Raw genomic sequence first — 27542 nt, forward strand, 5'->3', positions numbered from 1 at the left:
CATACAAAGTTAATGAAATATACAATAAGCAGCTATATTTTGGGGTTCTGAGGGTTAAAACTGTCCCTCAGCTCTTGAGATGTGGCTCATGAGCTAAGAACTGTTAGCTTTTGATGCCGGCTTTCACGAGCAGCTCCGCTTTGTTTTCATGTAATCTGTGTTTATTCTCATCAGTATTCTCCTGTTCTTGCTTTCGCTCCGTTTACCTCCATCTCATTTTCTAACTTGTCAGTGATGCATTGCACTTTCTCAGCAATTACACAAACGAGTCTTTTGGCTGCAGAAATGAGAATCAAACCAACATGTTCGCTGTGTTCTGTACGAAAGAAATGACGCTTGAGAAAACACTTACCATTAAGTTGCTCTTTAGCACCACAATAGGCCTTAATTAGCAGTCAAACTGCCTGCAGTGTGTTTTGGATGACGGCTGTCGTGCATCCGTCCATAAAGATCAACTTGGTGCTAAATGTTGCCAAATCCGTGCTTCTACTGTTTTGCTTGTGTTCATTTGTCTTAAATGAACAGGATTCCATCTTCTTCGACTTGTCTGCTGTCGTCTCCTCTCCTGCTCTTTGATTTTGCAGCCTTGTTTTACTGACCTTGTTTCGCTGCAATGAAATCGATCCTTAACGCTGTGCTGTAGAGCCCCGAATAACAAAGAACTTTGATGAAAAAACGACGACACCGACTCCCTCTCAGCATTTCTGTCGTAAACGAATCAGCTGTCGGACTTGATTGGCATTCTGACAAGGAGTCGCTGATCAAGAAATCATTATTGATACTCCTTTAGAATCACCTGTTAACCCTGCTTCTGCTTATTTACTTAATCAAGCAATAAGTTGAACACAAACAGCAACATAATCTAACTGTGTTTTTCTGTTTTTACTCTCTCCTGTTTGTAAATCTCTCCCAATATATCCTTCATCATCCTCTTCCCCTCCCATCCAACTCTCACTTTTGTTATTTCCTCGCTCCACTTGTGTCCCCGTCGTCCTCTTCTTTGCGCCCTTCCCCTCTCCTTCGCCACGATGCCTCCCGCCCGTATCGACTCTCCTTCCACGCAGGAGTTCGATAAGCCTCAGGAGGACCTGCTCAGGCATCACGCCAGCATCAGCGAGCTGAAGAGGAACTTCATGGAGGCCGTCCCGGAGACCAAGCCCAGCGAGTGGGACAAGCGTCTGTCCACGCACTCCCCGTTCCGCACCCTGGGCATCAACGGCCAGCCGCTGCCCAGCGCAGATGGGGTAAGTCTTTGGGTGAATTTAGTCAGAATTGTGGTAAATCAATCAAATTAAATGTTATGACTATACTAAAGCGAGCAGAGATTTAGTATGGAACAGAAGAACCTGACCCTTCTTGTGTTTGAGAATTTAAAAAACAAAAAGTTGCTTTGAATGGTGAAAGTGGTTTTGTAATTATCGCATAAAGAAACCGATAGAGGAGGGACTCAGGCTCTTCCAGCTGTCATTCCTGGTTCTCTGACAGTCTGAACGTTGTGTCTGCATGTACAAGTCCTGTTCAAGGCGATGGCATGTGGTATGCAGCACATGCATGTGTATGAAGAATGCCGCTGGACTTGTTGAATAGGGTCTGTTCTGTCACTTAAAAGACCGAGGCATCTTCGGGGCAGGTCTTTGGTCTGGCTCTTACCTGCATCAGATGCCGCTGATCCCTGACATGTTGCATGACTGACTTCGACCTGACTTTTGAGTATTTACTGCATGACTAAAAGACTTTCATGAAGTCTTGCACGTTCCTGACACTGAGCAGAGTTTCCCTCTTTTCCCTCCTCTCCTCCATCCCTCCTTCATTGTTCTTTTTTTCCCCCTCCTCCCCTTTACTCACTTTCTTTCCATGTTGCTTTCACCCTTTCGTTTGGCTGCTGCTTCCTCTGAGCATTGGTTGTTTTTCTATGAAGAGACAAGGCCTCATTCACAGTTGTATCAGCAATCACTGTAGTTCACAATAACACAGATGATTCTAGTACTAATACGATGTTGCCTTTATTAGTTGTAGTTCCAATGCTTTGTATGGAAGCCCTTCAGTGAAGTTCAATTCCAGTCCAGTTGTGCAGCTGCGGCGGCATGAATAAACGAGTGGAATCTGCTGAGGGTCACTTTGCACGCTTTTTTTGCATCGAGTGCTTCGTGATTGCTTGGACACGAAGCACTTTTACATTTGGAGACTAATGCCGCCAAACGCATCACATTGTCAGGATGCATTAGGGTCGAAATCAAAGCAAAACTAACGGACAGCTTCCAGTGAGGACGTGAAACAGAATAAACAATGCTTGCTGTTGGCCGTCAGCAACGCGGCACTGCTTTATGATTCTGTTTCACCTTCAGTCGAAGCAGATTTTTACTGACGAAAGTCTGACAACTCACTGCTGTCAGAGACGTTCATGTTCGCTGCACGAAATGTTGTTTTTGACTGAATTGGTTCTTAGGAACTAAAAATGAAAGAGGTGATTAAACATAAGCTGCAGCCAGGGTTTAGTTAAGATTTGTGATTGTTTAGGGAGGTTGGAGGTCACATAGACTTCTTTACTTCTGTTATTTTAAATGTTTTATGACACGTGTCTCCTATCAGCTGTGTAAATAAAGTTTGGACAAAAAAAATGGTGGTCCCAGAAAATTTCTGAATGGGTTCCAAGTTGCAGTGAGGAGTGCAAAATTTGCAGCTTTTTGACAGGATCTGATTGGTGCAAAAGTTTTGCTTTTGGTGATTTTTTAAAATGACACGTACAATAAAATGATCTGGCTGCAGTACAACAGTTTTAAGCTTAGATGTGGTTCAGTTTTCTGACAGCACCTCACATCACTTGTTTCAAGTACTGTCGGAAAGTTCAAAATCTCACCATTTGTTTTGCAGTTTTTAATATAAAATTATATTAAAACAACATGGCTTTTAAACTCGCCAAAGGGGGTTTTAGGGTTCAGATGACGTTACTGTGTAGTAAATGGTGCAACATCCCTGGATCCTGCTTTAAGCTGTTTATTAAAGTTAAAAAGAAAAGAAGGCAGCATTTAATATTCAACATTTAGGTATCTGAAAGTAGATTCCAAGCTTTGTTTAGTGCTGTATAGCTAAAGGAGACGGAACCTTTATCACAGTTGTTTTTGGGGGGAATTAAATCGCGTCGCTTTTGTTGCTATGCAGCAGATCCAAACAACACTCCACTTAACGAGACAATTTAACATCCTCAAACTGAAATTTCAAGATATTCTGGCTATGCTGGTTATTTGAGCTTGCCGGACAAAAATCTCCAAGACCTACATAGACCTGTCACTTTAATTAAAATCCTGCAAGTGTGGATGATTTACTGTCTTTTCAAAAAAACAAAACAAAAGTGAGTTGTTGGACATGGAAACATACAGAACGCATGTTAAAATGCATGCAACGTTGACATTTCCATGCTCTGGACACAAAGATGGCTGTCAAAATCTTCACAAGTTTATCTTTTTGATAATCAGTAGTTGCACAACTCTGGCTTAGATAGTTGTGGGTCATTGCAGACTCTACAGTTCTACAGTATCTCCCCTCTCATGTCTTCTTCCTTCCTCCTCCTCCTCCCCCTCAGTTTGTCATCCGCCTCCCGCGCGGCCCCCTGCTCGACTTCTACTCCAAACGCAGCTGAAGGGGCCTCGAGGTCTCGACCTGCGGAAACCTCCCCCCCCTACACAGGTGTGAATGTGAGCCACGGAGACCGCACCTAGTCCATCCACCCATCAACCTCTAGCTTTCTCTTCTCCTGCTCCTTCCTTCCTCCTCCTCCTCCTCCTTCTTTTTGCCTCCTCTGCAACATCACTCCAGCATTCCTCATCTCTCATCCTTCTGCACCACTTGAGAAGCTGCCGGTTTTTTTTTTTTTCCTCCCTGTTGAACAAGACTTTGATTCCTTGTTTCCCCACTTCAGCACAATTCCCCACCTGGTTTCTAAAACCAGAAACAGACCTGTTCTCCAAAGACTGATTAGGACTGGAAATGATAATCAACTGTTTTCTGTGATGTCTGTTGGACTTTGAGGAACCGATACTTCCTAACGGCTGACTTTTATCGAGAGGTTTTTAATGTGTGACCGTATCACTTTGAGCCTGCTTTTATACACGTGTTTGAGGTACGTTTTTATTGTCAGTAGTTTTAGGACAAAGTTGACCACTGTGACTTTTTTTCCACATGAAATATGCACTAGAAAGCAGCAGCAGCAGCAGCAGCAGTCTTGTTTCTGGGGATTTTTATCTATGTTCTTTGTTGCAGTATCATACTTCCTGTGTTGGGAAACCATGAGGCAGCTTTATTGTAATACTTCATGACCTGTTCGTCCTTCACCAGTATTTTTGCAAGGCAGTATGTAGCAGCTGCAAAGAGATTCCTTGTTGCATGACTTTTTGACAATCAAATCTGACCAAAGAATAAAAGCCATTCCATATACAGCTCATATGATTGTTTTTTTTTTCCCTTTCAAGGAGGTGGATTTTGTCATTTAAATCTCAGAATGTCTCTAAATGAATCTACATTGTGTGCAAGTGCATGGTTAGTTGTATAAGTCGTATTTGTAATCCCCCCCACTCTTGAAATTTGAGCACAAGAAAATCCGTTGAGGCTTTTTAAATACCAAGCAGTTGTTTTTGGGTGTTTTTTTCTTTTCTTTTTTTTCTCACTGTGAGCTCATTTTTCATTACATCGTAAAGTCCTGCACCTCTATGAAACAATGCAACCATAGCTAGCAGTAGACAGACCTCAAAAATATATTTTAGGCGTGTATGTCGAAAGGTGTAATACCGTAAATAACAAACAACAAACAAAATTGAGCTTCCATTTACATTTTATTTTACACAAATATATTATAAAACCATTTTTCTCTTCATACTATTGATATTTTATTCTTCACATTATTTATTTATTCATTGAATCTTAGCTTGTTTCCATACTCTGTGTAAACACAGCCTGCAGTTCAGTTCAACTAGAAAATCCCTGAATTTTTGTGGCCTAAGTGTTGGTCACAGCTCAGTTAACGACGGCTTCATCGTTGCACAGAAGAGCTCAGAGTTTTTCTTTTTTTTGCAGAGTGTGGTTACTGCAAATCCTGACATGTAGGATGAAATGATTTTGATGAAATACCACAATCTTGAAGCTTAAATTTTTTTCTCTTTTTACGTTTTTCAGATGGTCACAGATGAGTAATTCAAAAATTGTCTGAAAATCTGTCAATTATTTCTGTTTTTAGACTTTCCAGCTCTGATTTTAACCCCACTGGCTGATTTTGGAGTTACACGGATTAATTCTAATTCACACCAAACTACATTTATTGATACAACATGCAGTACAATCTGTATTCCTTATCCATCTAGACTTGGTCCCCTACTGTAGCTGGTTGAGACTGTGGCCGATGTTATGTTCATGGCCTGCATTGCTTTGTTTAGCCGTGGCCTTAAAACTGAGCTGATTTTGTCATCATCAGATCATTACTGGTATCTGTAGCACCTCATAAACCCTGCACTCTGTGTATAATGTACATAGCTGCATATTACACTGACTCTGAAACCTGATTTTAATGTATGTAATATAATATCAACAGGAGCCCATGATCACATAGTGACTATTTTATTCTTTTTTAGAGCATGTGCATTAGTCCCCTTTGCAATGGTTCAGAGACAAAGCCAGCACACGAGGAAACCAGCAGTAATTTGGGCTTTGCAGGCAAACCCAGTCCCGCTGTGAGCCACAAGAGTGAGCCGGACGCTGTCGAAGCCCACATCGCTCCCATTGAGGAGGAGTCGGGCGAAGAAGAGGTCGTAGTTTTTGACGCGACCTCGGTGCCGGTCGTAGAGGTGGAAATGGCACAGCTGCCTCCTTCCTTTGATCCCTCCTGTAAAGCTTTAGACGAGACGCGGGAGGAAGAAGGATCGTGTCGCGGAGAGTCGGAGGGGGGGATAGCTGGATCTTCCCCAGCTTCCTATTTCTGGAGCGATGGTCCACAGGTCATACGCTGCTTCCAGGTAGCCTCCCGACTCCCTCGAGGGTGGTGCTGATTCTTTTCTCTGCTTGGACATCTTGCTGCCACACTTGCTCACCCCTTTGCAGCACCACGACAAATCAAAACTATAAGTGTGGATTATGCTTTGCGATTGTAACCCAGGATGCTGCAGAGGTGTTGCACAGTGGTGTGCCAAGTTCTTCACCATGGTGACGGGTCGCTGTGACACTAGCACGCTCTTCTCGGCCACAAAAATGTTCACATTCACTTTTTCCTCATCTTTCCAACCCACTTACGCCTTGAAATTTTCACTCTTTTACTTTTGTAATGGTTGGTGGTGGGAAGGGAGGGGGAAAAAACTCTAAGAATAATTTGGTGAGAACAAAGGGCTGTTGGTGAAAATCAAATGGCTAAAGGGAATGCATGGTGTGAAATTTACAAAAAAACATGTTTGCTGTGAGGTGCAAAAGTGCCTGGTTAAACAGCCACTCATGGGGCTATGCTCCCATTCACAGCCCCCTCTGGTGCAGACCCAGACTGTCACCATCACAGCCGCGTCCAACCTCTTATCCAGTGGCATCTCCACCACAGAGGTCCCTATCGTCCCGACCAAGACCTTCACCTATGAGTCTTCAAAGGTAGGGGCTCCAGCACCTGCTCAGCCCAGATCTGTCTCGGCTTTAGACGGCCAGGTTTGGGAGGATCAGGCCCGGAGCTCCAACATGAGCATGAACCTTCCTTGGTGGAAACTCAGAGCTGCGTCACTTAGAAATGATTATTCAGTCTCCCCCCTTTTTTTTTCTTTTTTCTTTGGTGTATTCCCCAGGTGGCAGTTGACGGGACGGACGAGGACAAAGATGGCACAACGGTGTCCCAGACCATTACCTCAGAGACCACCAGCGGTACCACGGTCACCACCACTCACATCTCAAAGGTCTGCAGGACAAACCGTGCTCTCACCTGATTCAGCTTTGTTAATTTTACATGTCACTAAAGCGTGTATTTCTGCCACATACAGGTTGTGAAAAGCGGATCTTCAGAGACTCGTGTGGAGAAGAGAATCGTCATAACTGCAGACTCTGACCACGACCAAGATAAGGTAAAAACCGTATGTACTCATCAGCTGTGACACAACACAGTGTTTGTTCTGAGTTTTGAAGATGCTGCTTCAACATCTGGAGATGGTTAGCTTAGCTTAGCACAAAGACTGGAAAATGGGGAAACGGCTCGACCGTTTCGGTAAAAATGAGTAATCTAACCAAAACACAGGGGTCAGATCAGGATTTGTTTGGACACGACGAAAGAGAAAGTAGAAATAAAGACTGTTTTGAGAGAATAGTTCCTTTTTTTCAAGCTAAAAACTGAATTCCTTTCACTTCTGCTGTCTCAAATTAAACTATGCAAACAGTCATTTACAAAAACAGAAATAATTTTGAAATAGTTTTTATTTTTTGCTGTGACAACAATCCAATAATAGCTCAATCCACTGCAGCAACCTCCAGGCTGAGGAACTGGGTGTTTTCATTTTCAGCCTGTTGCCTCGTTTTTATTTACTGAAGTCATGAGATATGTTATGTGGTTGCTACAATCCTGCAAAGATTGCATTTCAGCAGCCCCGTTATAGTCCACCTACAAGCAAGAAAAACATCTAGTCACTCTCTCGAGGAACTACATTTGATAGAGTCATCCTGAATACGACTGTTTTGTTCCCAATGTTGTTACTGTAGAAACTGAATTTGTGCAGCTCAGCTTTTTACTTTCAGATAAACACTGAGGATAATACACATTATCACAATGAAACGGCAGAAGATTTTAGTAATTAATGTCGCTACTGCTGCTGTGCAGAGCTCCTGTCTGTGTGGATCCATCTAATGTGTGACGCTACAGCTGGTAAATGAAAATCAGACAATATTTTACATTCAGCATGTTGTCTGAAGCGGATTTCTAGATTTGTGTCACACTTGAAAAATGTAAAGCTGAGCTACAGGAAGCCACAGTTTGGATTTCAGGAGGCAGATCTCTCCTGCATTGGGCTCTGCACCTCGAAAGATTATCAGGCATTTACTTGTTTGTTTAATCCAGGGGTGTCAAACTCCGGTCCTCGAGGGCCGCAATCCTGCATGTTTTAGATGTTTCCCTCTTCCAACACACCTGATTCAAATGATCAGCTCATCATCAAGCTCTGCAGAAGTCTGATAACGATCCTGATCATTTGAATCAGGTGTGTTGGAAGAGGGAAACATCTAAAACATGCAGGATTGCGGCCCTCGAGGACCGGATGTCGACACCCCTGGTTTAATCTGTACCAAATGACAGCATAAAAATGTCAACGTGAGGGAGGTGTTGTGCTGTTTCCTGAAGCCAGGCTAGCTGCTTTCCCTATTTCCAGTCGAACCTTCTCATCTGCTGCTGGCTGAAAGTTCATATTTAAAGGATGGTTACAAGCCCAAATCTTTTATTTAACTGAACTATTCTGTCTTCCAATGCAGACGATAATTTAGACTTTGCAGATTTAGATCATATAAATTCTCCGTCTGTCTTGCAGGAGAAGCACGGCGGAGCATCAGCATTGTAACTGAATCACGACCGTCCTCCTTCCTTCTCCACCACCTTGGAAATCCCTTGTGGAGTGCAGCACTCAACACACAGTGACCAGCTCTATTTGCGCACACATATCCCGAAAGAAATATCTCATAAATCTACACCTCAAATGATAACTGACTAGATCAATCTTAGTAGATCCTTTTTCGTTTATTTTTTTTTGTTTTTTTTCAGTTGAGCTCTTCATCGTAGGTAGGGGCTGCACGGCGCTCGGATCAAACGCTCATATCATCCCGTTGTTGTAAAAGCTTAGTTTTATTGCTTCAAAACCAGTCGCGTGATCTCAGTTATGTTTGCTTTTAAATGCTTTTATTTTCCTAGTGGTTTTTATACAAATGTACTGTTTCCATTCTAGCTTAGACAGCACGATCAGCATCTATTCCCTTGGTGCTGCTAGGGGAACGTTAAGACTACATTCAAGGGATCTCTTATCTTTTGTTGTTGTTGTTGTTTACTTGTTTATTTAATTCAGGAGACTTTATCCGCTTTTTTTCTCTTTTTTTTTTTGAAGTGAAATGACATACCTCGCGTTATTATGTGAACAAAGATATTCTGTGCTCAAATCTGGACAGTTTGTTCACATCTCAGGTACTAAAAACTGAAAAAAAAAAAAAAAAAACGACCTAAATCTCCGACCAGCCAAGAACCAGTAGCCTACACATTCTTGTAAATTTTGAACGAAAAAAAATTGATCTATTTTGAAATATTTCTCTATTTTATAGAAGTGATGCTTTTTATAGTATTTGTACAAATTTGAGGTTTTTAAGTTATTCATATCCATCTGCTCATTAAAGTGTAGGTTACCATCGTGCTGTTTACTGAATTTCGAGGTCTCTCTATTCCAAGACCGGTCTTGCCTGACACCCTGAATCGTTCTTATTCGTTTCCTCTCGTAGTCCACCAAGTTTAATAAACTCGTCGCAATTAAGACAGTGGAGTGCTTCCCCTCAGCCCTACGTTTTGTTTCAGTTTTTATAGAATTGCTTTGAACATATTTGGTTGATAAGAAAAGTTTTACAAGCTTTGGTCTGTTTATCTCAGGTTTTGATATTCTTTGTAAGACTTACAGACCTCCATATGATTGTATGAGGAATGTCCATGTATGTATATCCATCTCTATTGTAAATGTACATTTATGTTCAGTCAAGTGAGGTCAATAAATATAAAAGCTTGTCTGTCACGATAACCACACGTGTAAGAGATGAAGGCAGCTGCCCCGGTATATGTGGCTTTTCTCTCACAGGAGCACAAGTTGTCTTTTTCTTTCTTTTTTTTTTTTTTTTACATGTTCTACCATACAGTAATTTATTTGTAAAGTAGGAACTGTTTCATGTGATTTGATGTACTGTGATGTTTCGACACAAGCTGGCTTCCGGGCTTCCACTAGAGATGTCACCGATGTTAAATATTGCATTCGTTATCAACCAAGTTTGTAAAGCCTTTTTAACCACATAGTCGAAGTAGGATGCTCTGTCACTCGCTGTTTTCCTCGTAGAGAAGAAAGCAAATGAATCCCTTTTTAGATAGCATGTTTGTTAGCAAACTTTTTTTTTTTTTCTAACCCAAAAAGAAGCCATTGGTATTGTAGCTACATTGACCGCAATCTTTCCTGGATGGGAGGGGAGGGAGAAAAAAAAGTAGAATTTCACAATAAGAAAAGATAGTTTTTAGACAATGGAAAATATTGTTGCTTTGTGACTTATCCCTGTCTTTTTATGAAAAAAATAAAATCTGCATTATTTTGCATTTTGTCGGGCCGTCAGTCTGTGAAGCACGCAACAGAAGAACACTGAGATCGTGGTAAGAAATAAATATTTAATGCCGTTCGTTTGTCCTATAAGTGAGAGTTGCTGCATGTCGACACCGAGCTCTCTAAACAGGAGAGAAAAAGTCTAATCTAACCACATTGTAATGTAATAATGAAACTACAAATACTATCAGGAAAATAGTTTGTCTACAGAATCAAGCACAGCCACTGGAACAAAGAAAACTGAACAATAATAGGATTTAAATGCAGCATAGGTCCATTTTTTAAGATACTTCCTACCTTTAATTTGGTATTTATTTGTTCTTGGAAATAGCACCTAATCGTATTTACACACTGGCAGAGCACAATCTGAGTACATTCCAACATCTGTTCCTCAGCACACTTCAACACGACTACATACAATTTAACTGTCACAAGTCTCGACTGACTGTTATCACCGATAAGGCAAAACCTGTCCGAGGGCTGGTAGCAAGATTTCCTTTTTACATTCAATCGGCTGCAATTAAACCACAAAGCAAACCCTTCATGATCAGAGTCGAGTCACCTTTCTATGAGAAATGTGAAAAGATGGGACTGACATCAGTTAAGCCTGAACACTGTATCAGGAATGAAGGAATAACGACATGTTTAATATAGAATGACCTGTTCAGCGGCAGGTGTTCGCTAAATGAGAGGAAACGGCTGGATCTGAACACAGAGATGGGTTCGAAGAGCTGTACAGGCATTTATTTGGAATATATAATCCTTTTGTTTCAAACGAGTTGTTACCAACAAAGTCTCTGAGTCCACTGTTTGTGTCAAAGTCGAGGAGTTCTAGCGGATTGTCTTCACTGGGCTCTTGAAACTTGACGCGGCCTGAAGTTGGAGTTGATAAGCCATTGGGTGAATTTTGAAACCATATAGCCTGAAAAAATAAAAAAAAAGAAACACAATCACTTTTTGGACAAAAATGCTTTTCTGAGGTTGCTGTGGCTCAGGTGGTAGAGCGGGTTGTCCTCAAGGTTGGCGGTTCGATCTCCCGCCCCTCCACAGTCGAAGTGTCCTTGGGCAAGACACTGAACCCGAAGTTGTTCCCAATGGCAGGCAGCACCTTGCATGGCAGCTGTGTCGCCATTGGTGTATGAATGTGTGTGTGAATGGGTGAATGAGAAACATTCTAAAGCGCTTGGAGTGCCGCAAAAAGTAGAAAAGCGCTATATAAGTGCAGACCATTTAATAGTATTGTTTTAAATTCACCATGCCAGTGAAACAGTTAGATTTCACATTCAGTACAAACACAAAAGCAAGAAGTTTAAATTGAAAAAAATATAAAAGTAAAATTGTGAAACATTTGCTTCTACACAGGTTCTAGAAATGTTTGAAAAAAAATAACCCACTCCTACTGAGGTGTAAGGTAAATAATAGTAATTACTAATTCGAACGTCCTATATGGTTAAAAAAAAATAAAAAATTGTAATGTTTTTGTGTCTTAAAAACCTATGAAGATGCTTACTGCTGCCTAGCAACTCTTCTCAACTAGATAGCTCATCAGTTTTACAAGCCAGCAACAATTATTATCCATTTTCTACATAGAAACTGAGGAACCATCAGTTGTTGACCGAAAACTTTGTATTATGCTTCCAGGCGAGTCATCCAGAAAGAGCAGCTGCCTCATAGTTCACCAGGTTGATTTACTTCCGCAGAGCTGCTTCTGCTAACTGTCTCAACCACAAAACATCCCATCACATGTTAGACCTCTGTGGAAACTGTAAAGCTAAGAAACATGATTCAGCACAAACAATTCCCAATAAAGCTGTTCTCAGTTACGTAGTTTTCTGTTCCTGTTGTCACTCAACAGAATGAGTAGTGACTAAACTAACCAGCAGTCACTGCAGGGCCACTTTCAAGCTCCTGTTCTGCAGCTAAAATACTGATATTATAAAGAAAAAACAACTGTAGTGCTGTGAAGTTGTTGAGAATTACATTTAAAATGATCCCTCAGAAGAATATGACACACTCATTAACGCCTATCACTGAACAGAGCAGAGACTCTTCTTCCTGAAGGCAGAAGCAGCTCTGCTTCATTTTCAACCTACAGACGCTGCAACTCATTTAGAACAAGGCTAAAACCAGGGGTTGTACAGTCATCGAGAAATGAACTGTCTTTGCAGTATTTTGATCCAAGACGCATTCTGGGTACACGTGAGACTTGCATTCATTTGCTGAAAAGAGGCGGCGCAATATGGGACCTTTAAAACACCAACAAGTATGTTAAACGAGAGCAACAAATACCTCGGTACGAACTGGTTGGCCGGTCGCTTTGGACGGTACTCTGGGTGCACCATGAACAGCATGTGAGGGAACCCTGTGCCAAAATAAGCTCCATCTGTGTGGTGGTGTCTGGAGGACTTAGGGGTGTACACATCCATGCACTTTGGGCAGTAGAGCTTCACCATTGCTTCTCCTGGGATGTCTGACAAACCTGTATCAGACGAGATAAGACAAGACTTAACCAGGGTCAAAGGTCAAAGGTTTAAGTTAAGAAAAGTCAGACTTACCAATAGGAAGCATTGGCTGGTTCTCACAATAGACTCTGGGGCAATAGCCAAAATCACCTTGCTGATACTTCTCCAGCTACAGAGAACAAAAAAAAAAGGAGAAATTAGCGTTGATCTCGTCGTGATGCACGTCAGACACCGGAATGATTTAGTAATAGCCCACCATTTGTGCAATGCCTCTGTTTGTGAGGATGTATCTTGCATGTATAAGCCCATAAAGCATCTCTGCTGCCTGCTCAATCAGGTCACTTTGGTTTGGGTTATCTTCAAGTTCCTCATCTGCAAAATAAACGCGATTGAGGAAGTTAAACCACTGTACCTAATTGATCCTATTTCAAATGGGAACTGCGACTTTCTACTACGTGAAAATCTCACCTGGCTCAAGGTCGAGGATCATGTCCAGAGCCTGGCGATAGTGAGGCACTTGCTCATTCAAACCTGTCAGGTTAAACTTGTCCTGGATGTAGTCTTCATCAACCTACAACACAGCAGCAGAAGATAATCAAAGGCTATTAATGGCGTTCATTACTGTTGCAGCAGCACATTGCCACAGCACACTGATGTGGGAGCATTACACAAGAGCTTAACGGGATTAGTTAGATGCTGCCAGTGAAGAAAGTAAGGAGTTAAAATTAGAAATGGATTGCGTGAGTGAATCGGACACTGATGCCAACATTAACCACATAAATCCTGGTGTTTTTATTTTAAGTGCTCTTCCTTTCACATGTCTGCTGGAGTGCTGTTTAAGGAAGAAGCTCGCATGTGCTTTGGTGGGAAAGATTAATGGTAAACGGCAGAGGGAAGTGTCCGTAGTCGACAGGTCTTACCTACGAGTCTTAATGTAAGGTCACCAAATAGCACACATTAGTACTTAGAAAAGTGTATTTATTTGCAATTTCATCACTAATAATTTAGATTTTTATGTGCAAAAACATTGAAAGACAATTCAAAGTAAATGCAAATAACAGCAAGAAGGGACATACAGAAACAGATTACCAGACTAACACTGTTAGATAATTACAGCTACAAACAAAAGGTAGAGGCCACCCCCACACAGGCATAGCAGGTAATTAAAACCAGTGTTTCACACAAGGACGAGGCAAACCCTTCACTAGTCTTGCAAGACAGCACGGGGCCAGAGAAGGAAGCAAAATAGCTCAACGCCTACTTTTGTTGTTTTGAAAGTGACAGTCGTGCTCCCATTAACTTGTCCCCCTTGTTTTTTTTTTTCATCTAATCTTACCATCCAAGGTGACATCTTTAAATGCCACATACCACAGTATTGGACAATGATGGAAAACGCTCCAGAAATGTTGTCAACAAAACCCTAGAAAACTAAAGCCTCCCTAAGCTAGTTTGCACGGCCTGATATTTGAATTAAATTAAATTCAACAACACAATCAAAATCTTTGTCCTAACAAACTGAAATCAACAATGAATATTTAATTTACTACCATATAAAAAGCTGTAAATCCTTAAACATGAGCAGCCTGAGCTAGAGCTGAATGATTTGGAGGAAAAAGTACGACCATCACACAAGGAGAGCTGCATTATTTGTGACACTACACAACAGTTTGAACCCTGACTGAGGCTAATAAACAAATGAAAGCTTCTATCTGCTACAAGTAAATTAAATTAAAGCATTTTTAAGAGCCACACCCCATATCCTAAATTGCAGCACTTGCAATTTGCAAATTGATTGAAAAATTAGCTGTTGATGAACTCATTGATTAATCAGATAATCATTTCAGTGACATAGTCTGAATAAGTCTGTGTTGTTGACTGAGGGATATGAGTGACTGTGGGCGGGTGTAAGGTGCAAAGCAGCGGTCTTAGGGAATAAACTGTTGTTCATCCTGGTTATAATTCATGCATCTGTACATCCTGTTGGCACACAAGGTGAAATCCATGAAAGGCAGGCTGTGGTGCAACTTATGCATTGAATATTAGGAGTCTGTTTCTCATTTCTCAAATTAAAGATTGACACAGAAAATGAGGCTAACCTCGCAGAAGAACTCATTCCCTCTGAGTCCACAGAACCAGGATATCCAGGACACCTCCTCTGAACTGCTCATCCTGCTGACAAACCAACACAGAGATGCAGTGAACCTTTTTTTTTTTGCACAGATTGGCTAAAAACACAGCTGAAACTCATTAGTTTGAGCTACAGATGTAACGAGCTAACAATGCTAGTGAGCTAAATTTTACCAAAAGAACAAAACAAAACACGCATATAGCATTTTATTTCTAGCAAACATCCACCAAACTAATACTGACACATCTGAAAAATGTGTGTTTATTGAATTTTTTTGCTTTACGTGGAGTTTTTTTCTCTCTAAGCTGCTAGCTACGTTAGCTCCTGATTAGCTTTCTAGCTAGCGTTCGTGCTAACACATAGCCTCCAGTACAGATAGTGTAGAAATTAGTTATTGTAGCGACAATACGTAATAAAACGCGATGTTGTCTGTGTGTATATGGCTATTAAAGTCGCTTTCACTCACCCGTCTCTGTGTTGATAACACCTAAACTTGTTAGCTTTGCTGGTTTGTCCTCTCCCTGCTCACAACTGCATCCAGGTCAAACGGAAACGTCAAAGTATTGCTCCCCACTGCGCATGTCCCGTACTGACAATTAAATTCCTCAATTATTCTGAATTGAATCATTTGGGGGTCGAGAAAAGTCACTTAAATAACGGTGAGAGTAATATAACACCGTCTGTATTGATGTTGCGTGAACTTCACTAAATCAATTCCTAATTTGCCACCTTTTCTCACAGAACTGAACTGAAATCAGTCAATATACTAAACAACAACAACAAGTTTTAGCAGCACCACACCACCATTTTCTTTCACATTCGTCTTTAATACATTTCCAACAAACTTACAACAACAAGATCTGTGACTGTTCCTCTGTGCCTTTTAAATATGTTGTCAGGTGGTTAAATTGTGGCCTAAGTATATAAAACACAGTGATGTTTTACAGACTATTCTGTTACACATGATGATAGTTCCTATGCAGGCAAGATTTATTATTTAGATTTCATTATTTTGTTAACTAGGAATCTAAAACAATACATATTTTCTAATGATTCAGTTACTTCATAAATATTGCACATTTTACAATATGATTGATTTTTTTTTCCCGCTGACACAAATTTTAAAGCATTTGGAGGATTTTTAAATCTGAATAAAGTTTTTTTTTTTTTTTAAAGAGTAATTTTTAGCTGGTATGGAGCAATTTCTTCAGGGCAGGTCTGAGAAAGTTTTGCGAGGAGGTGGTCCAGCTTCTTTCTGCTCTTGCTCCTTTCCCATCCCTTCAAACATCAAGATCCTAAATCGAAGAAAACCCTGTTAGCCGCTTTATAAGACATCATTTTGAACTTTAGACAGATTTTGACATAGTAGTTGGACATCTTAAATACTTCTTATGGGGTTCTAAGCTGTTTAAGCCATCTTCATTACCAGTCGTCTAATTTCATTTAGGCTTAAGGCCTTCAGCAGCTTCACAGAAATAAAGCACCAGAGTCTCCACCTACAAATTATTTCATACTCACAGCTTTAGAATTGCATTTCTTTTCCCCAGCATCATATTCAGGAAGTCGTGGTAGTTGATAGTCTCCTTTGATGCACCACCGACCGCCTCTGCCATCATCTTCTTCAGCTCTAAATGAGTCTTGGCCAGTCCGAGTTTCTCCAGCATTTGTTTTAATCCCATCATATCTGGAAAATCGATAGTTCACAGAGAGAAAACAAGTTAAAAGACTGCACTTGTGTACAACCTGTGAAGACATCTTGTCATGAGTGAGTCTCAACTGAAAGCAAAAGCTGCTCAGAATACTTTCAGACTGTAAGAGAGGCACAGTTTTACCTATATCTCCTTTGTCGTTCAGATCAAACTCCATGTATTTCTCTGCAAATCAAAGAAATATAATTCCATGAGTTGCGACTGCACACTAGATAATAAAACAATTCACCCCCCTTGAATGCTCACTTTTAAACATTTCAAGCTTCGAGGCCAGGTCTTCCTCTTCTGCATACTGTGAATCTGTGAGAAAAGCCTGAGAATGTGGCAAATAGATGATCGAAATCAATAAATCTCACATCTTGTTATCAGCATAACACAGGTATCATGTTTTTATGTGCATCCCCAGTGTGAAGAAAACTTATTTTAACAGCAACCACGTAAATATCAGTTAGATATCGATAATCAGCTCGACTCACCTCATTGATAGAGTTCAGTTTTTCTTCCTGTTGAGACTTTAGGAGACCAAAAGCTTTACCTCCTGTTGAAAATAAAAACCCAGCTAATCAGACAACAACAGCAACCCATGTACATAAATTATCCACCAAAAAAAAAAATACAGAATACAATGTTTGAAGCTGGTTTTAACTAACCTTGAGCGCTGTTGGCCATTTCTGTGAGCAGTGCTGCGAATATGTGAGACCAACACTGAAAGCTAAGCTGTAAATCGAGCCACAAGGGGAAGTTGAGCGGCAAAGTTTCATTTAGGGCTGGTGAGCTTCCTCTGTTGTATTTAAGGCTGCGGCAAACAGAGGTCAACTGAGATGATGCAAAAAAAAAAAAAGAAATATCACACTTTTAAATTTCACCAGACAGAGAAACACCAATGTTGCACTGCGTAGAGATGCATGCAGGGCGTGTAAAGGCCGATATGGTGTCATTCATATTTACAAAAAAAACTTTACTTTATCTGCAATAGTTAAAATTAGAGCAGCAACAATTATAGATTAGTTGTCAGTGAATAAACTGTTTAGGAACAGTTCTGACAATCTGTTTGAGACATCTGGTAAAGAATTAAAATCTAAAACGTTTGATTCCAGCTTCTTAAATTTGAATAATTTGTAGTTTTTTTTCCTCCTTTATGGGAGTAAACTCAATATCTTTGCGTTGAGACATTTTATTCATAATTAAAGTCTAAAAAAAAATGATTCCAGCTTCATAAATTTGAACAATTTCTGTTTTTTTTCCCTCCTTTATAAGAGAAATCTCAATATCTGTGGGTTGTAGTCAACAACCCATTTAAGGATGTTTTTTTCAGGATCTTTAGCTTTGGGAAACACTTTTTAGACATTTTTCTGACCAAACAAGTAACCAGTTAATTGAGAAGATAATCAGATTGACTGATAATGATTTTAATTGTGACCCCTGCTTAAAATTTAAGCTGAATTTAATGAAGGAAGACGGAGGCAGCAGGTCTGTCTTTTAAAGCAGCAGAAACACTCATTAGTCTGCAGAAATAGCGCGCTTATGAGGCCCAAATTAGACTTTTATTATTCAGGAAATTCACAGAGAGACCTCCACCCAAACCCAAATGTGAGCTCAAGACATAACTCGGATGTGCCGTTGTGATCAAGTGGATGTAGTGTTTGGTTCTCGCCACACGGCGGCACTGCTGGTCACACAGTCAGGTCAACAACAAGAGGGACTTTTGCTGTTAGTTTCAAGTTGATGCTTCTGCATCACTAAAGGAACTGAGAATAGGGGAGATTATCATAAACGTCAAGGAGAGAACGATGTCCTGTCTGTTTGCTCGCTGCGTTTCGCAAACAATGGAGCGATTTTATTTTCAGCTTTGTCTGTTAATTCTCTTAATTGTCATATCAGACTGCAGAGGTGAGTAGGTCGCTGGGTCCTTTTTTTCTTATCAGATGAAAATCATAATGTTTTTATTTTACAGAAGTCAGTAGGCAAAAGGTGCATTCAGTATACTGCAGTTGTAGCTCTGTGATCAGAACTTTAAATCTTGAAATGCGGGCTTTGCTTTTCTGTCATTAATGTCCATATAAATTCTCCTGTTTTTAAAGCTGCCTCACCAGATGTTGAGACTGCGTCAGGGCATCAGGAAGAAGTCGTACGTCTCTCATGCTTTAATTCAAATGTGACGGGTCCAAAGAGCTGCTACAGGGTCAAATTGAAAAAGCATGTCACAAACACCACTCGGATGGAGCTTATGTTCATGTGGCCGAAGAAACGCCAAGATGCTAAACGTGTGAAATGGGAAGCTGATGGAGACGGACGGGGTTGCCTTTATCTGCTAAAGCTACAAAAATCAGACGAAGGACTGTACACATGTGAAATCTGGCAGGGATGGGACATTGTTCTGACCAAAAACGTGTCTTTAAGAGTAAAAGGTAAAAATGATTTCTTCATTTATTTATTTATTTATCTGTTTTTGTTGCAAACTAAACCTGTCTTGTGCATCAAATGATCTTGCAGACTGTAAAGGCCTTCCACCAGTGACTGCAGCACCCAGCACATCTGTTCAGCTCAGCTGCCCAGTGAACGTCACATCAGGGCAGAAAAATGTCTCCTGGGGACTGCAGAAAGGAAACAGCCACGTTACTTTGGACTCTAACAGGGTGAAAATCAACGGCACGTCATTGGCTATCCAGTCTGTGACCACCGGGGACAGCGGTTGGTACAGATGCAGTCACACGTTGGGGAAAACCCAGCGCTGCTTTGTCACCAATCTTCAGGTCCAAGGTCAGATTTTTAACTCTTTCATTTGGTACCATTATAAGCACAAAGACATTTAACACATATGTGCCTTTTCTGTTTCCCTAAAGAAGTGAGAAGCGTTTTCGTGACCACAACAGTTCCGCTTATCACAGCACAATCTCAGCCAGGTCTGTTTGGTTTTAGTCTTTTGCATGCTACATCAATAATCGCCTTTTAATTGTGGAGTTGAGTTTGCTTAAATTTGCCTCCAACCTTCCTCAGCAGTGACGGACATCGAGGTCGCATCGATGAACAGGACAGACGACAGCGGTGAAACTTGGATCGCACTCACGGTCTCCATTGTTTTGGGGCTCATCATAATTGCTGCACTGATCGGATTAGTCATGTACCGCAGATCTAAGAACCGGAGCATCAATTATCGAGACCGCGCCGCAGGTTTGATCTGTCTTTATGCTCTTTCAGGCGTCACACACAAACCCGGAAGTGTTCTCATAGCTCTGTCTTCTCTTACAGAGACTACGGGTGGCTACGAGTGTGTGGATTTCATAGGCTTGCCAGGTTTGTTCATTCATTATTGCTATATTTAGTCCAACCATTACTTTGCTCAACATGTCACTGAGAACGTATTTTTGAATCTCACAGAGTCTGCAAATGTACGGACCAACAGTCTGTACCAAAGTCAGGATGACAGCTTGTACACTTGTAAGTATCTTCATGAAGTCAGAACTGTTCTCACGGAATCAGATTTTAATCCTTATCCTATGAACTCAGGTGTTTTCTCTCCTTTATTGCAGTTCAGTATTAGTCACGTCCCGCCTGCTGAAGAAGAAGAAGATGCTTTTCATCTAATCCAGATGCCTTATGCATTCTGTAAAAATCGGTAATATACAGCCTCTTTCTTATTTTCTTTTATTTTTTTTTTAATATATCTAATCATCTGTATTATGTACAATAAAATAAAGACATGCTTAAAAGTCCAAAAAACCTTTACAAAGGCGACAAATTCAAGGAAAAGCTTCAACCCTTGACCTCATGGGTAAGGGTGGTTTGATGAGTATGAAAATGATGTGAATGAGAAGTTACGGCACAAGTTCCCAATCTATTTAAACCCCTATAGGATTTTTTTTAACCTAAGGTACTAGTCAACGACCTCCACTGTCATCATCCAAACCATAGATATGTATAATAAAGGCTAGATGTCTAAAGGCGGCGTTTGGAACGTGATCACCCTTCGGCCATCTTGATTCAGGGAAGCTCTCTGGTCGAACCGGCAGTACGTGAAGGAAAGTGAGTGATCTGCACGAACGTAAATACTGTTTTCTCGCTGAAATCGTGACGGATTCACAAGCAGTTTGGTTTCTTAAACGTTAACAATTCCAATTACAAAAATACAAATAAATACACCTCTGACGTTTCTAACAAACCAAACTGTTTGAAAATCGGTAGAAAAGTGAGCAAGTTATGGTTATTTAAAAAGTACATGCACCACTACAACACAATGTTATGGGCGAACGAGCAGACTGAACCAAGATGGCCGCCGGTGTGGCCGTGCGATCCCATTGGCCGGCAGCGCGGACGAGACATCTAGCCTTTATTATACATATCTATGATCCAAACACCAAATAAGGGAAAATCCTTTTGAAGAATGCTGTTCTATCTGTAATTCACTTCTTCCTATTGTAAAAAGAATAATAAAAACTTTCCGTCTGGAGTCGTCATGTCTTCAAATATTAATGCACACAAGGAAAATAACATCATTTTATTATTCATGTGAGTAGGATTTCTTATTACAGATATCTATTATTATGACTGGTTGTACTTTTAGACAGCTACGCTTTGAGTCTGACGAACCATAATTCTACCAACTGCAACCTAAGAGTATTGTCATTGTCAAATTATGTGCTGATTTTCTTGATTAATAGATCAGTTGTTTGTTCAAAAAATGCCAATTATTGTTTCTTAAAGCCCAGCATGATGTCCTCAAATGTCATGTTTTGTCCACAGCCCAGAGATTTTCAGTTTACTGTCGCAGAGGAAGAAAGAAACCAGAAAATAATTACGAATATTTATTAAGAAGCTGCAATCAGAGTGTTTTTTGACTTTATTTTTCTCCATAAAAATGACCAAAACCTGTATAACATTTGACAATTAATTTAATAGTTGACAAAAAATCGATTATTCATTGCATCTGTAACCCATTTGTCCTTTTTCGATATCTCAGATTGAACAAGTCAGGAGGTAATGTAGATATCACATTTCATAGCTAGACTGAATGTGTGATATCTATAATTTTGGTCTCCCTAGTTAAAAAAAAACAGTTCAGAAATCCACAATATGATTCTTCCAAGGTCAAATGACATCACTTGCACCATTCGGGGCTTCTCATTAGATATCTACAATGTTTCATCCAGAGCTCCAGACACTTGAAGTTGCATTGAAGCTACTTTAGCAACACTTGGTGGCTCAACACTTTACTAAGACAGCTGATGTCTCTGTATAGGAAGATGCACAATCACGACAAAAGGAGTCATAAACACTGATCTCTGTTTCTGTCTGTTACAAGAAAATATTCTCTCTTAAATACTGGTGTTTAACCGGTGAAATGAAAATTACACACCAGCTTGTGTTGATGTCATGTGGTTGTTTCGCTGTAGTTTATAGACTGCAGCAAATCATAGAAGCTGTCAGCTGTAGCGCTGGATTCTCTTTTGCTGCGTCTTTGCTGTTCCTCATCCTGAATGACTTCGTAAACATGAGACTGTGAAGGAGAACGCTGATGTTAGGGCAAACTGCCTCGACACCAACCAAAGGTGAAGCTTATTTTTGGCACTTTTGTTTTGAAAGTGTTTCCTCTTACCATTCTTATGCTTGACTGTTGATTTGCTGCAAACAGAGAAGGAAGTCATCAGTTGCTCTGGTAATGTACTCTCGAATCATACAGTGGTTGCATTGTGGTTGCCTGATTCCTCAATCAGATTCATTACCTGCATTCGTGTTGTGCACCCTCTTCATGTGCATGCAGAGTCCAGCGGCAGCGGCAACCACCAGGAGGCCGAGAGGGAGGCCTATCCACGCAGGGGTTTGCAGAGCTGAGGGGTGTCAAATTATTAGAATTTTCCCTCAGAAACAAAGGTGCAAGTTCACCTGATAAAAGGCAACAAACAACAAACTTACGGTTAACGGAGCGCCACTTCTTTGATGCCATCAGAGCTCCTTCTCTGTGCACAGAACAGGTTATCTCATGTGACCAGTCTGGCAGAAACAGCTTCTTTATCAAAGTGTTGTTGGCTTTTATTAATCCGCTCTGCCAGCCTTTTAGTACGCCTCCAGAAAAAGTTAAATTGAAGTCTGTTTCACATTCTGTAGCGCAGGTGAGCACACAAGTCAAGGTGAGATTATCCCCTCCTGGCCCGGACTCTGCAGTAACTATAAAGACAAAGAAGCATTTTAGTCGCTGAAAGTCTGACAGCTTAGGTTCTGTTTGGGCATTTCCACACTCACCGTCAAGGGTGTGCAGCCTGTATTTGCTGAGCGCCCTCTGCTGGCCGGTGGACTCTGAACACCGGTAGTCCCCAGCATGCACTGCGCTCACTTTACCGATAACAAATGACGAGTCTTTGTTGGCGTTGGTTTGGAGGTCATCAGGTGAAATGTCACGCCACTGCCGCTCTACGCACATCGCCCACTGTGTGCAGCCTCCTAACCCAAGACAGGAAGTGTTGCTACATTTGAGTGACACTGACTCACCGACTGCAGCGAACACTTCCTCGAGGCCATCTGGGGGAAAGGGAGCACCGGTTACACTTGGCCACATGCTAATCTTTCATTTAGTGTAAATGCAGTTTTAGTACCTTCCACTGTTGTCGTGTAGCTGATGGTGGCTTTAACCACATCACTCTGACTCAGCTGACACGTCCATTTCCTGTGGTGGTCCGTGGGTTTTTTCTTGATGAGCAGTTTAGAGAAGCAGGCAGACGGATTATCAAATTCAAATCTGTTTCCTTCAATCGGTGTGCCGTCCTCATTGCTCCACTCGATATGTATCCCAGTGCTGTTGTCACAGGCCACGTATCCTATAAACATATTAAGGAAACACTGGAGCTCTATCGTGTCCTCTGCAGAAGTTTGCTTCTCAGTAACTGGGGAATGAAAAAAAAAAAAAGACTATTGTGACATTTCCATTAAGTGTTACAACATTATTTGTCAAAGCCTTGTCTGCTTCGCTATGTGATCACTGTCTTTATTGTTATTTGTTAACCTGAAACTGAAAGGTTCTGGAAACATGTAGAATATTGATTACAAGATTTATTCTCAGGGAAACATACAGGTGTAGAAATGTTCTGTGATTAACTGCCGTGTAGGGAATACTTTGAGCAAAGTTTATTCCACATCGCTTTTGTCATGCGTTTTTCTACGAGTAAAAACATAAATGTTTGACAAAAACACTAGTTAATTAAAATGTACACTAACAAGTCTAAGTATTAACTGGGGGGTTTTACTGGTGGTTTCTTTTGGTTAAAAATGTTACCTTTTAATGGTGGTTTTCAATTAAAATGCATAGATGTATTTATTTTTTTCATAATTTAAGCCACAAATCCCCGCTTCAGTAACACTTACATACACTAAATTTTCAAGTTTTATTCTTGTATGTATTTCAAAGGATTTTACAGAGAGGATATCCCCGTATATCAGTCACAGAAGAAGAAAAAGAAAAGAAAAAAAGAACATTTTATTCTTTTTAAGCTGACTCTGACTCCAATGTTCAGATTTCTGTTCTGGAAGTTTATGCAAATATGTACAATTTTAACAAGATAATACCGTATTTGCGTATTTTAAATTTCTATAAAACTTGCAAAACAAAAATTAATTGTCTTATAGTAAGTAATCGACTGGCGATATCAGATGGTGATATCTTTTAGATCACAGTGACAGTTGTGTATCTTATTTAGATTCTTAAAAAAAAATAATAAATCCAATTGGGCATGTTTTAAATTAAATTCGGGAGTAATAAAAATAAAATTTCACTCTTACGAAACAGGCAGAAATAGTATGAAGGAATCAATGTGTGCACTTACTTGTAGGAATCTGAAGCAAAACACTTGAATTGAGCGCTCCACTGTCACAAGAGTAAAGTCGGGCATCATTGAGTTCCAGGTGAGTAATCTCCAGAGAGCAGTCCTTCAGCAGCCCATATCTGTGGCTGATCACTCTTCCAGCCTTCACCAGCTCAGTAACCGATCCAAACTCTCCACCAATGGTCCAGTTAATGGAGGAGCAGGATTTAAAAGAGGCCGTACCACATGGCAAAGCAATACTATCTCCTTGTAAGGCAACCAAATAATCTGTTGACGAATTTAAAAAAAAATAAAAAATCTATTTCATTTTCTAATATAACTGACTTTCTAAAACAATATTTATTTTAACACTGAAAAAATAGCACCCACATAGACCTGAGCAGCTTTCAATCCTGCATCAAGGTTTGAATTAACTGCTGAGTTCACTTGTTTTTTTCATACCATAATTGATATTAGTGTGTTTTAGCTTTTAGCTTGTGCAACAATATGAGCTAGAAACTACTTGTATTAATATTGGAGAACAACAAGTATTCTCTAACAGCTCCTTACCACAATCCACAGTCAGAAATATAAATACTGAACAGGTGTGCGTATCATTATGTGTGTGTGCATTTTATACGTGATGTACGTTTTCATAATTACCATTTGAGTGAAGTCCAGCTGCTGCTGCTGCCCGTGTAAGACAAATGAAACAGAGTCCTAACAATGAAAGGGAACTCATCCTTCTCTCAAAACATGCCTCCTTGCTTCTTGCTAAATCGCCTGACAGCACAAGTTTTTCAAAAACTCATTTTCAGGAAATGACATGAGGCCTCGGATTTCTACTTTAAGACCGTCCCATGACAGAAACCTATATTTGTCGGTCACACTTTACTTATATGGCAGTTTTCACACATACAGATCGTACCATGATATGGGGGGGAGGAAAGAAAGAGAGACAAAGGGCAAAAACCTATGTTTATGTTCTCACTTCTGCTACTCAGTGGTGAGAGTGTATGGTGTGTGTGTGTGTGTGTGGGTGTATGTATATATGTATATATCGGGGGGGTCCAGTCCTGGTCCTCGAGGGCCACTATCCTGCATGTTATACGTTTCCCTCTTCCAACACACCTGATTCAAATGATCAGGATCGTTATCAGGCTTCTGCAGAGCTTGATGATGAGCTGATCATTTCAATCAGGTGTGTTGGAAGAGAGAAACATCTAAAACATGCAGGATGGTGGCCCTCGAGGACCAGGATGGGACACCCCCTGGTATATATGGAGGGTGGGGAGGGACGGATTTTCTTGTTTTTAATATTTTTAATGGTTGTAAAGTACTTTGTGTTGCTTTATTTGTATGAAAAGTGTTATACAAATAAAGTTTGACTTGTACACTTATGGCCACTGTACAAATGAATGCTTTATGTGTACTGTTTGTTAAAATGTTTGTCAGAGGTTTAAGTCACCATAACTTCAATATCCACTGTTATTTATCATTTAATGGTAATTAAAGTGGGAAATTCAAACACTTTTTTTTACAAAATACCTCCAGTCATCTAATATTGAGGATGATTAAAAAAAGAAAAACAGAAAGTGAGTTCTGTTGCTTCCTACTGAATTTTCAGTGTTTGCCCACTGGGCGGTGCTGTTTGACCCAATGAGAAACACTCCTCCTGTTGCAAAATTATGAGTAGTTTCACTTTACAGGACTCTGGACACACCAGACACATTCTGAATTAGATTTGATTCACACGCAGCTCCACATAAATGACAAATGACTCTACAAAAATCTCCAAATTTCACTGTCAAAGACTAACAAGTCTTGATTTTAGACAATGAGCAAGCAAACCAACGTTTAATCAGGATGCATCAAAGAGAAAGATAACGAAGCTAAATGTACATGCAAAGTTCTGTCATACTAACTGATACACAACATGTAATCAAGCCGCTGCATCTCAGGGATTAGTCACAGGCCTCGGACGTGCCACAACTTCGTAGGACTTGACCTTGAGCACAACGCTGGCGACTCCTCTCAGGTCAGGCAGGGAGGCTTTGCTCTCAGCAGGGACGAACTGGAAATCTCTCAGCAAGTAAGCGGTGAACAGAAAGAGCTCCATCTTGGCGACAGATTCTCCCAGGCAGAGCCGAGCCCCACCTCCGAAAGGGATCAGAGCCCGGGTGGAGCCTCCTCCTCCTTTCAGGAAACGCTCTGAAAGAGAGAAAGAGAGAGAGGAAGAGTAGCTACTTCATCTGCTGGGCCAAGTGGAAGGAATGCACCTCACCCAGCACAAGGAGCAGTTACCTGGTTTGAAGCTGTATGGGTCAGGATAAACTGCAGGATCGTGGTGAGCTCCGAAAAGGTTCGGAATGATGACCGTGTTCTTAGGGATGAAGTAACCTGCGATACTGAACATGAAATTATGCAAAGCTGAAACAGTGTTCTTGAGTAATATTCTTCAAAAAATATCGAGAACAACAAAAAATTCTGTTCTTTCAAACAAGTGGATTTAGTCTATAAATGCATGAATGTGGTGATATAATTGATCTGTGAATTTTGGACCTATGGGTTGCTCCTATCTGCATGCCTACATCATGGCTCCACATGGAAAACAATTACTAGAGGAGCTGAAAAATCTGAGTGTGAGACTCACAACAATGGGAAAGAATACTGGAAGATCTGTGACCAACAAAACATCTGTTGAAACAGTTGCAGCAGTAATCAGGAGATACTGAGCGAGCCATAGTACCACTAATCAGACTCCACAGACTAACTGATCCAACTCTAAAGAAAAACTCTCATAGAATTGGCACAGGGGTTGTCAATGGAAATCAGAGTTTCTCTGGCATATAAGAAAGCGTGAAGGACATTGCATTGCATCGCCCTCTAGTGTCCTGAGAAAAAAAACACCCAGGCTTGCTGTTTGGCACAAAACATAGACTGTATAAAAGATGGACGTAGCAACTGGCCCTGAAAAATGAAGCCAACCCGGAGTGTCAAAAACCTGCAATATCACTACGTCCGCTAGTCCTGGCTCCAAAAAGCCCTGGCTCCCATAGAAATGAATTGGAAAAGAAGTGATCACAGATCATGAAATACTGCATTCCTACAGCTCAGGATTTTTT

At 40.6% G+C, this 27542-nt stretch overlaps 6 protein-coding genes across 13 annotated transcripts in view; 2 read left to right on the top strand and 4 right to left on the bottom strand.

Annotated features, from left to right (window-relative positions):
• LOC103368213 (titin-like) overlaps positions 1-10322 on the top strand; it is a 25000-nt gene extending 14678 nt beyond the window's left edge. Inside the window, exons 27-32 of one of the 4 annotated variants that reach the window (XM_008296500.1) lie at positions 1065-1244; positions 5619-5999; positions 6493-6615; positions 6804-6911; positions 6996-7076; positions 8523-10322. In XM_008296500.1, coding sequence (XP_008294722.1) covers positions 1065-1244; positions 5619-5999; positions 6493-6615; positions 6804-6911; positions 6996-7076; positions 8523-8552 — 903 coding nt within the window. In that variant the 3' untranslated portion in view covers positions 8553-10322. Of the gene's footprint in view, positions 1-1064; positions 1245-3580; positions 4439-5618; positions 6000-6492; positions 6616-6803; positions 6912-6995; positions 7077-8522 lie in introns of those variants that run through there. The other 3 variants (XM_008296504.1, XM_008296501.1, XM_008296502.1) reach the window with 3 other exon arrangements.
• A 57-nt stretch (positions 10323-10379) lies between these two features.
• The window catches only part of LOC103368220 (casein kinase II subunit beta), a 22689-nt gene continuing 5526 nt past the window's right edge, over positions 10380-27542 (bottom strand). Inside the window, exons 1-7 of one of the 3 annotated variants that reach the window (XM_008296513.1) lie at positions 15385-15465; positions 14887-14959; positions 13259-13361; positions 13047-13162; positions 12884-12959; positions 12618-12807; positions 10380-11250 (exon numbers count right to left, since the gene is read on the bottom strand). In XM_008296513.1, coding sequence (XP_008294735.1) covers positions 11160-11250; positions 12618-12807; positions 12884-12959; positions 13047-13162; positions 13259-13361; positions 14887-14958 — 648 coding nt within the window. In that variant the 5' untranslated portion in view covers position 14959; positions 15385-15465 and the 3' untranslated portion in view covers positions 10380-11159. Of the gene's footprint in view, positions 11251-12617; positions 12808-12883; positions 12960-13046; positions 13163-13258; positions 13362-14886; positions 14963-15384; positions 15466-27542 lie in introns of those variants that run through there. The other 2 variants (XM_008296514.1, XM_008296515.1) reach the window with 2 other exon arrangements.
• LOC103368219 (allograft inflammatory factor 1-like) lies at positions 15725-17388 on the bottom strand. Its single transcript, XM_008296512.1, has 6 exons — positions 17278-17388; positions 17104-17165; positions 16874-16940; positions 16751-16792; positions 16437-16602; positions 15725-16213 (listed from the first exon to the last, which is right to left on the bottom strand). Exons 1-6 carry the CDS (start codon positions 17294-17296, stop codon positions 16126-16128), a joined length of 444 nt encoding a protein of 147 aa, XP_008294734.1. The 5' UTR covers positions 17297-17388; the 3' UTR covers positions 15725-16125.
• LOC103368218 (uncharacterized) lies at positions 18403-20816 on the top strand. Of its 2 annotated transcripts, none has more exons than XM_008296510.1 (8): positions 18403-18517; positions 18709-19035; positions 19121-19387; positions 19471-19530; positions 19625-19798; positions 19877-19921; positions 20006-20065; positions 20158-20816. In XM_008296510.1, the coding sequence occupies exons 1-8, from the start codon at positions 18418-18420 to the stop codon at positions 20166-20168; spliced, it is 1044 nt and encodes a 347-aa protein (XP_008294732.1). In that variant the 5' UTR covers positions 18403-18417; the 3' UTR covers positions 20169-20816. The 2 variants fall into 2 exon arrangements, with proteins under 2 accessions (XP_008294732.1, XP_008294733.1); XM_008296511.1 differs by having other exon boundaries at positions 19628-19798.
• Positions 21499-25193, bottom strand: LOC103368217 (uncharacterized). Its single transcript, XM_008296509.1, has 8 exons — positions 25081-25193; positions 24439-24705; positions 23215-23502; positions 22865-23140; positions 22538-22789; positions 22348-22452; positions 22221-22246; positions 21499-22121 (listed from the first exon to the last, which is right to left on the bottom strand). The coding sequence occupies exons 1-8, from the start codon at positions 25157-25159 to the stop codon at positions 21996-21998; spliced, it is 1419 nt and encodes a 472-aa protein (XP_008294731.1). The 5' UTR covers positions 25160-25193; the 3' UTR covers positions 21499-21995.
• The window catches only part of cyp21a2 (cytochrome P450, family 21, subfamily A, polypeptide 2), a 5529-nt gene continuing 4228 nt past the window's right edge, over positions 26242-27542 (bottom strand). For both annotated transcript variants that reach the window (XM_008296507.1, XM_008296506.1), the window contains exons 11-12: positions 26722-26825; positions 26242-26628 (exon numbers count right to left, since the gene is read on the bottom strand). In XM_008296507.1, coding sequence (XP_008294729.1) covers positions 26375-26628; positions 26722-26825 — 358 coding nt within the window. In that variant the 3' untranslated portion in view covers positions 26242-26374. The remainder of the gene's footprint in view (positions 26629-26721; positions 26826-27542) is intronic.

Source organism: Stegastes partitus, unplaced genomic scaffold, assembly GCF_000690725.1.
Source record: "Stegastes partitus isolate 25-593 unplaced genomic scaffold, Stegastes_partitus-1.0.2 Scaffold1132, whole genome shotgun sequence".
Taxonomy (NCBI): Eukaryota; Metazoa; Chordata; class Actinopteri; family Pomacentridae; genus Stegastes; species Stegastes partitus.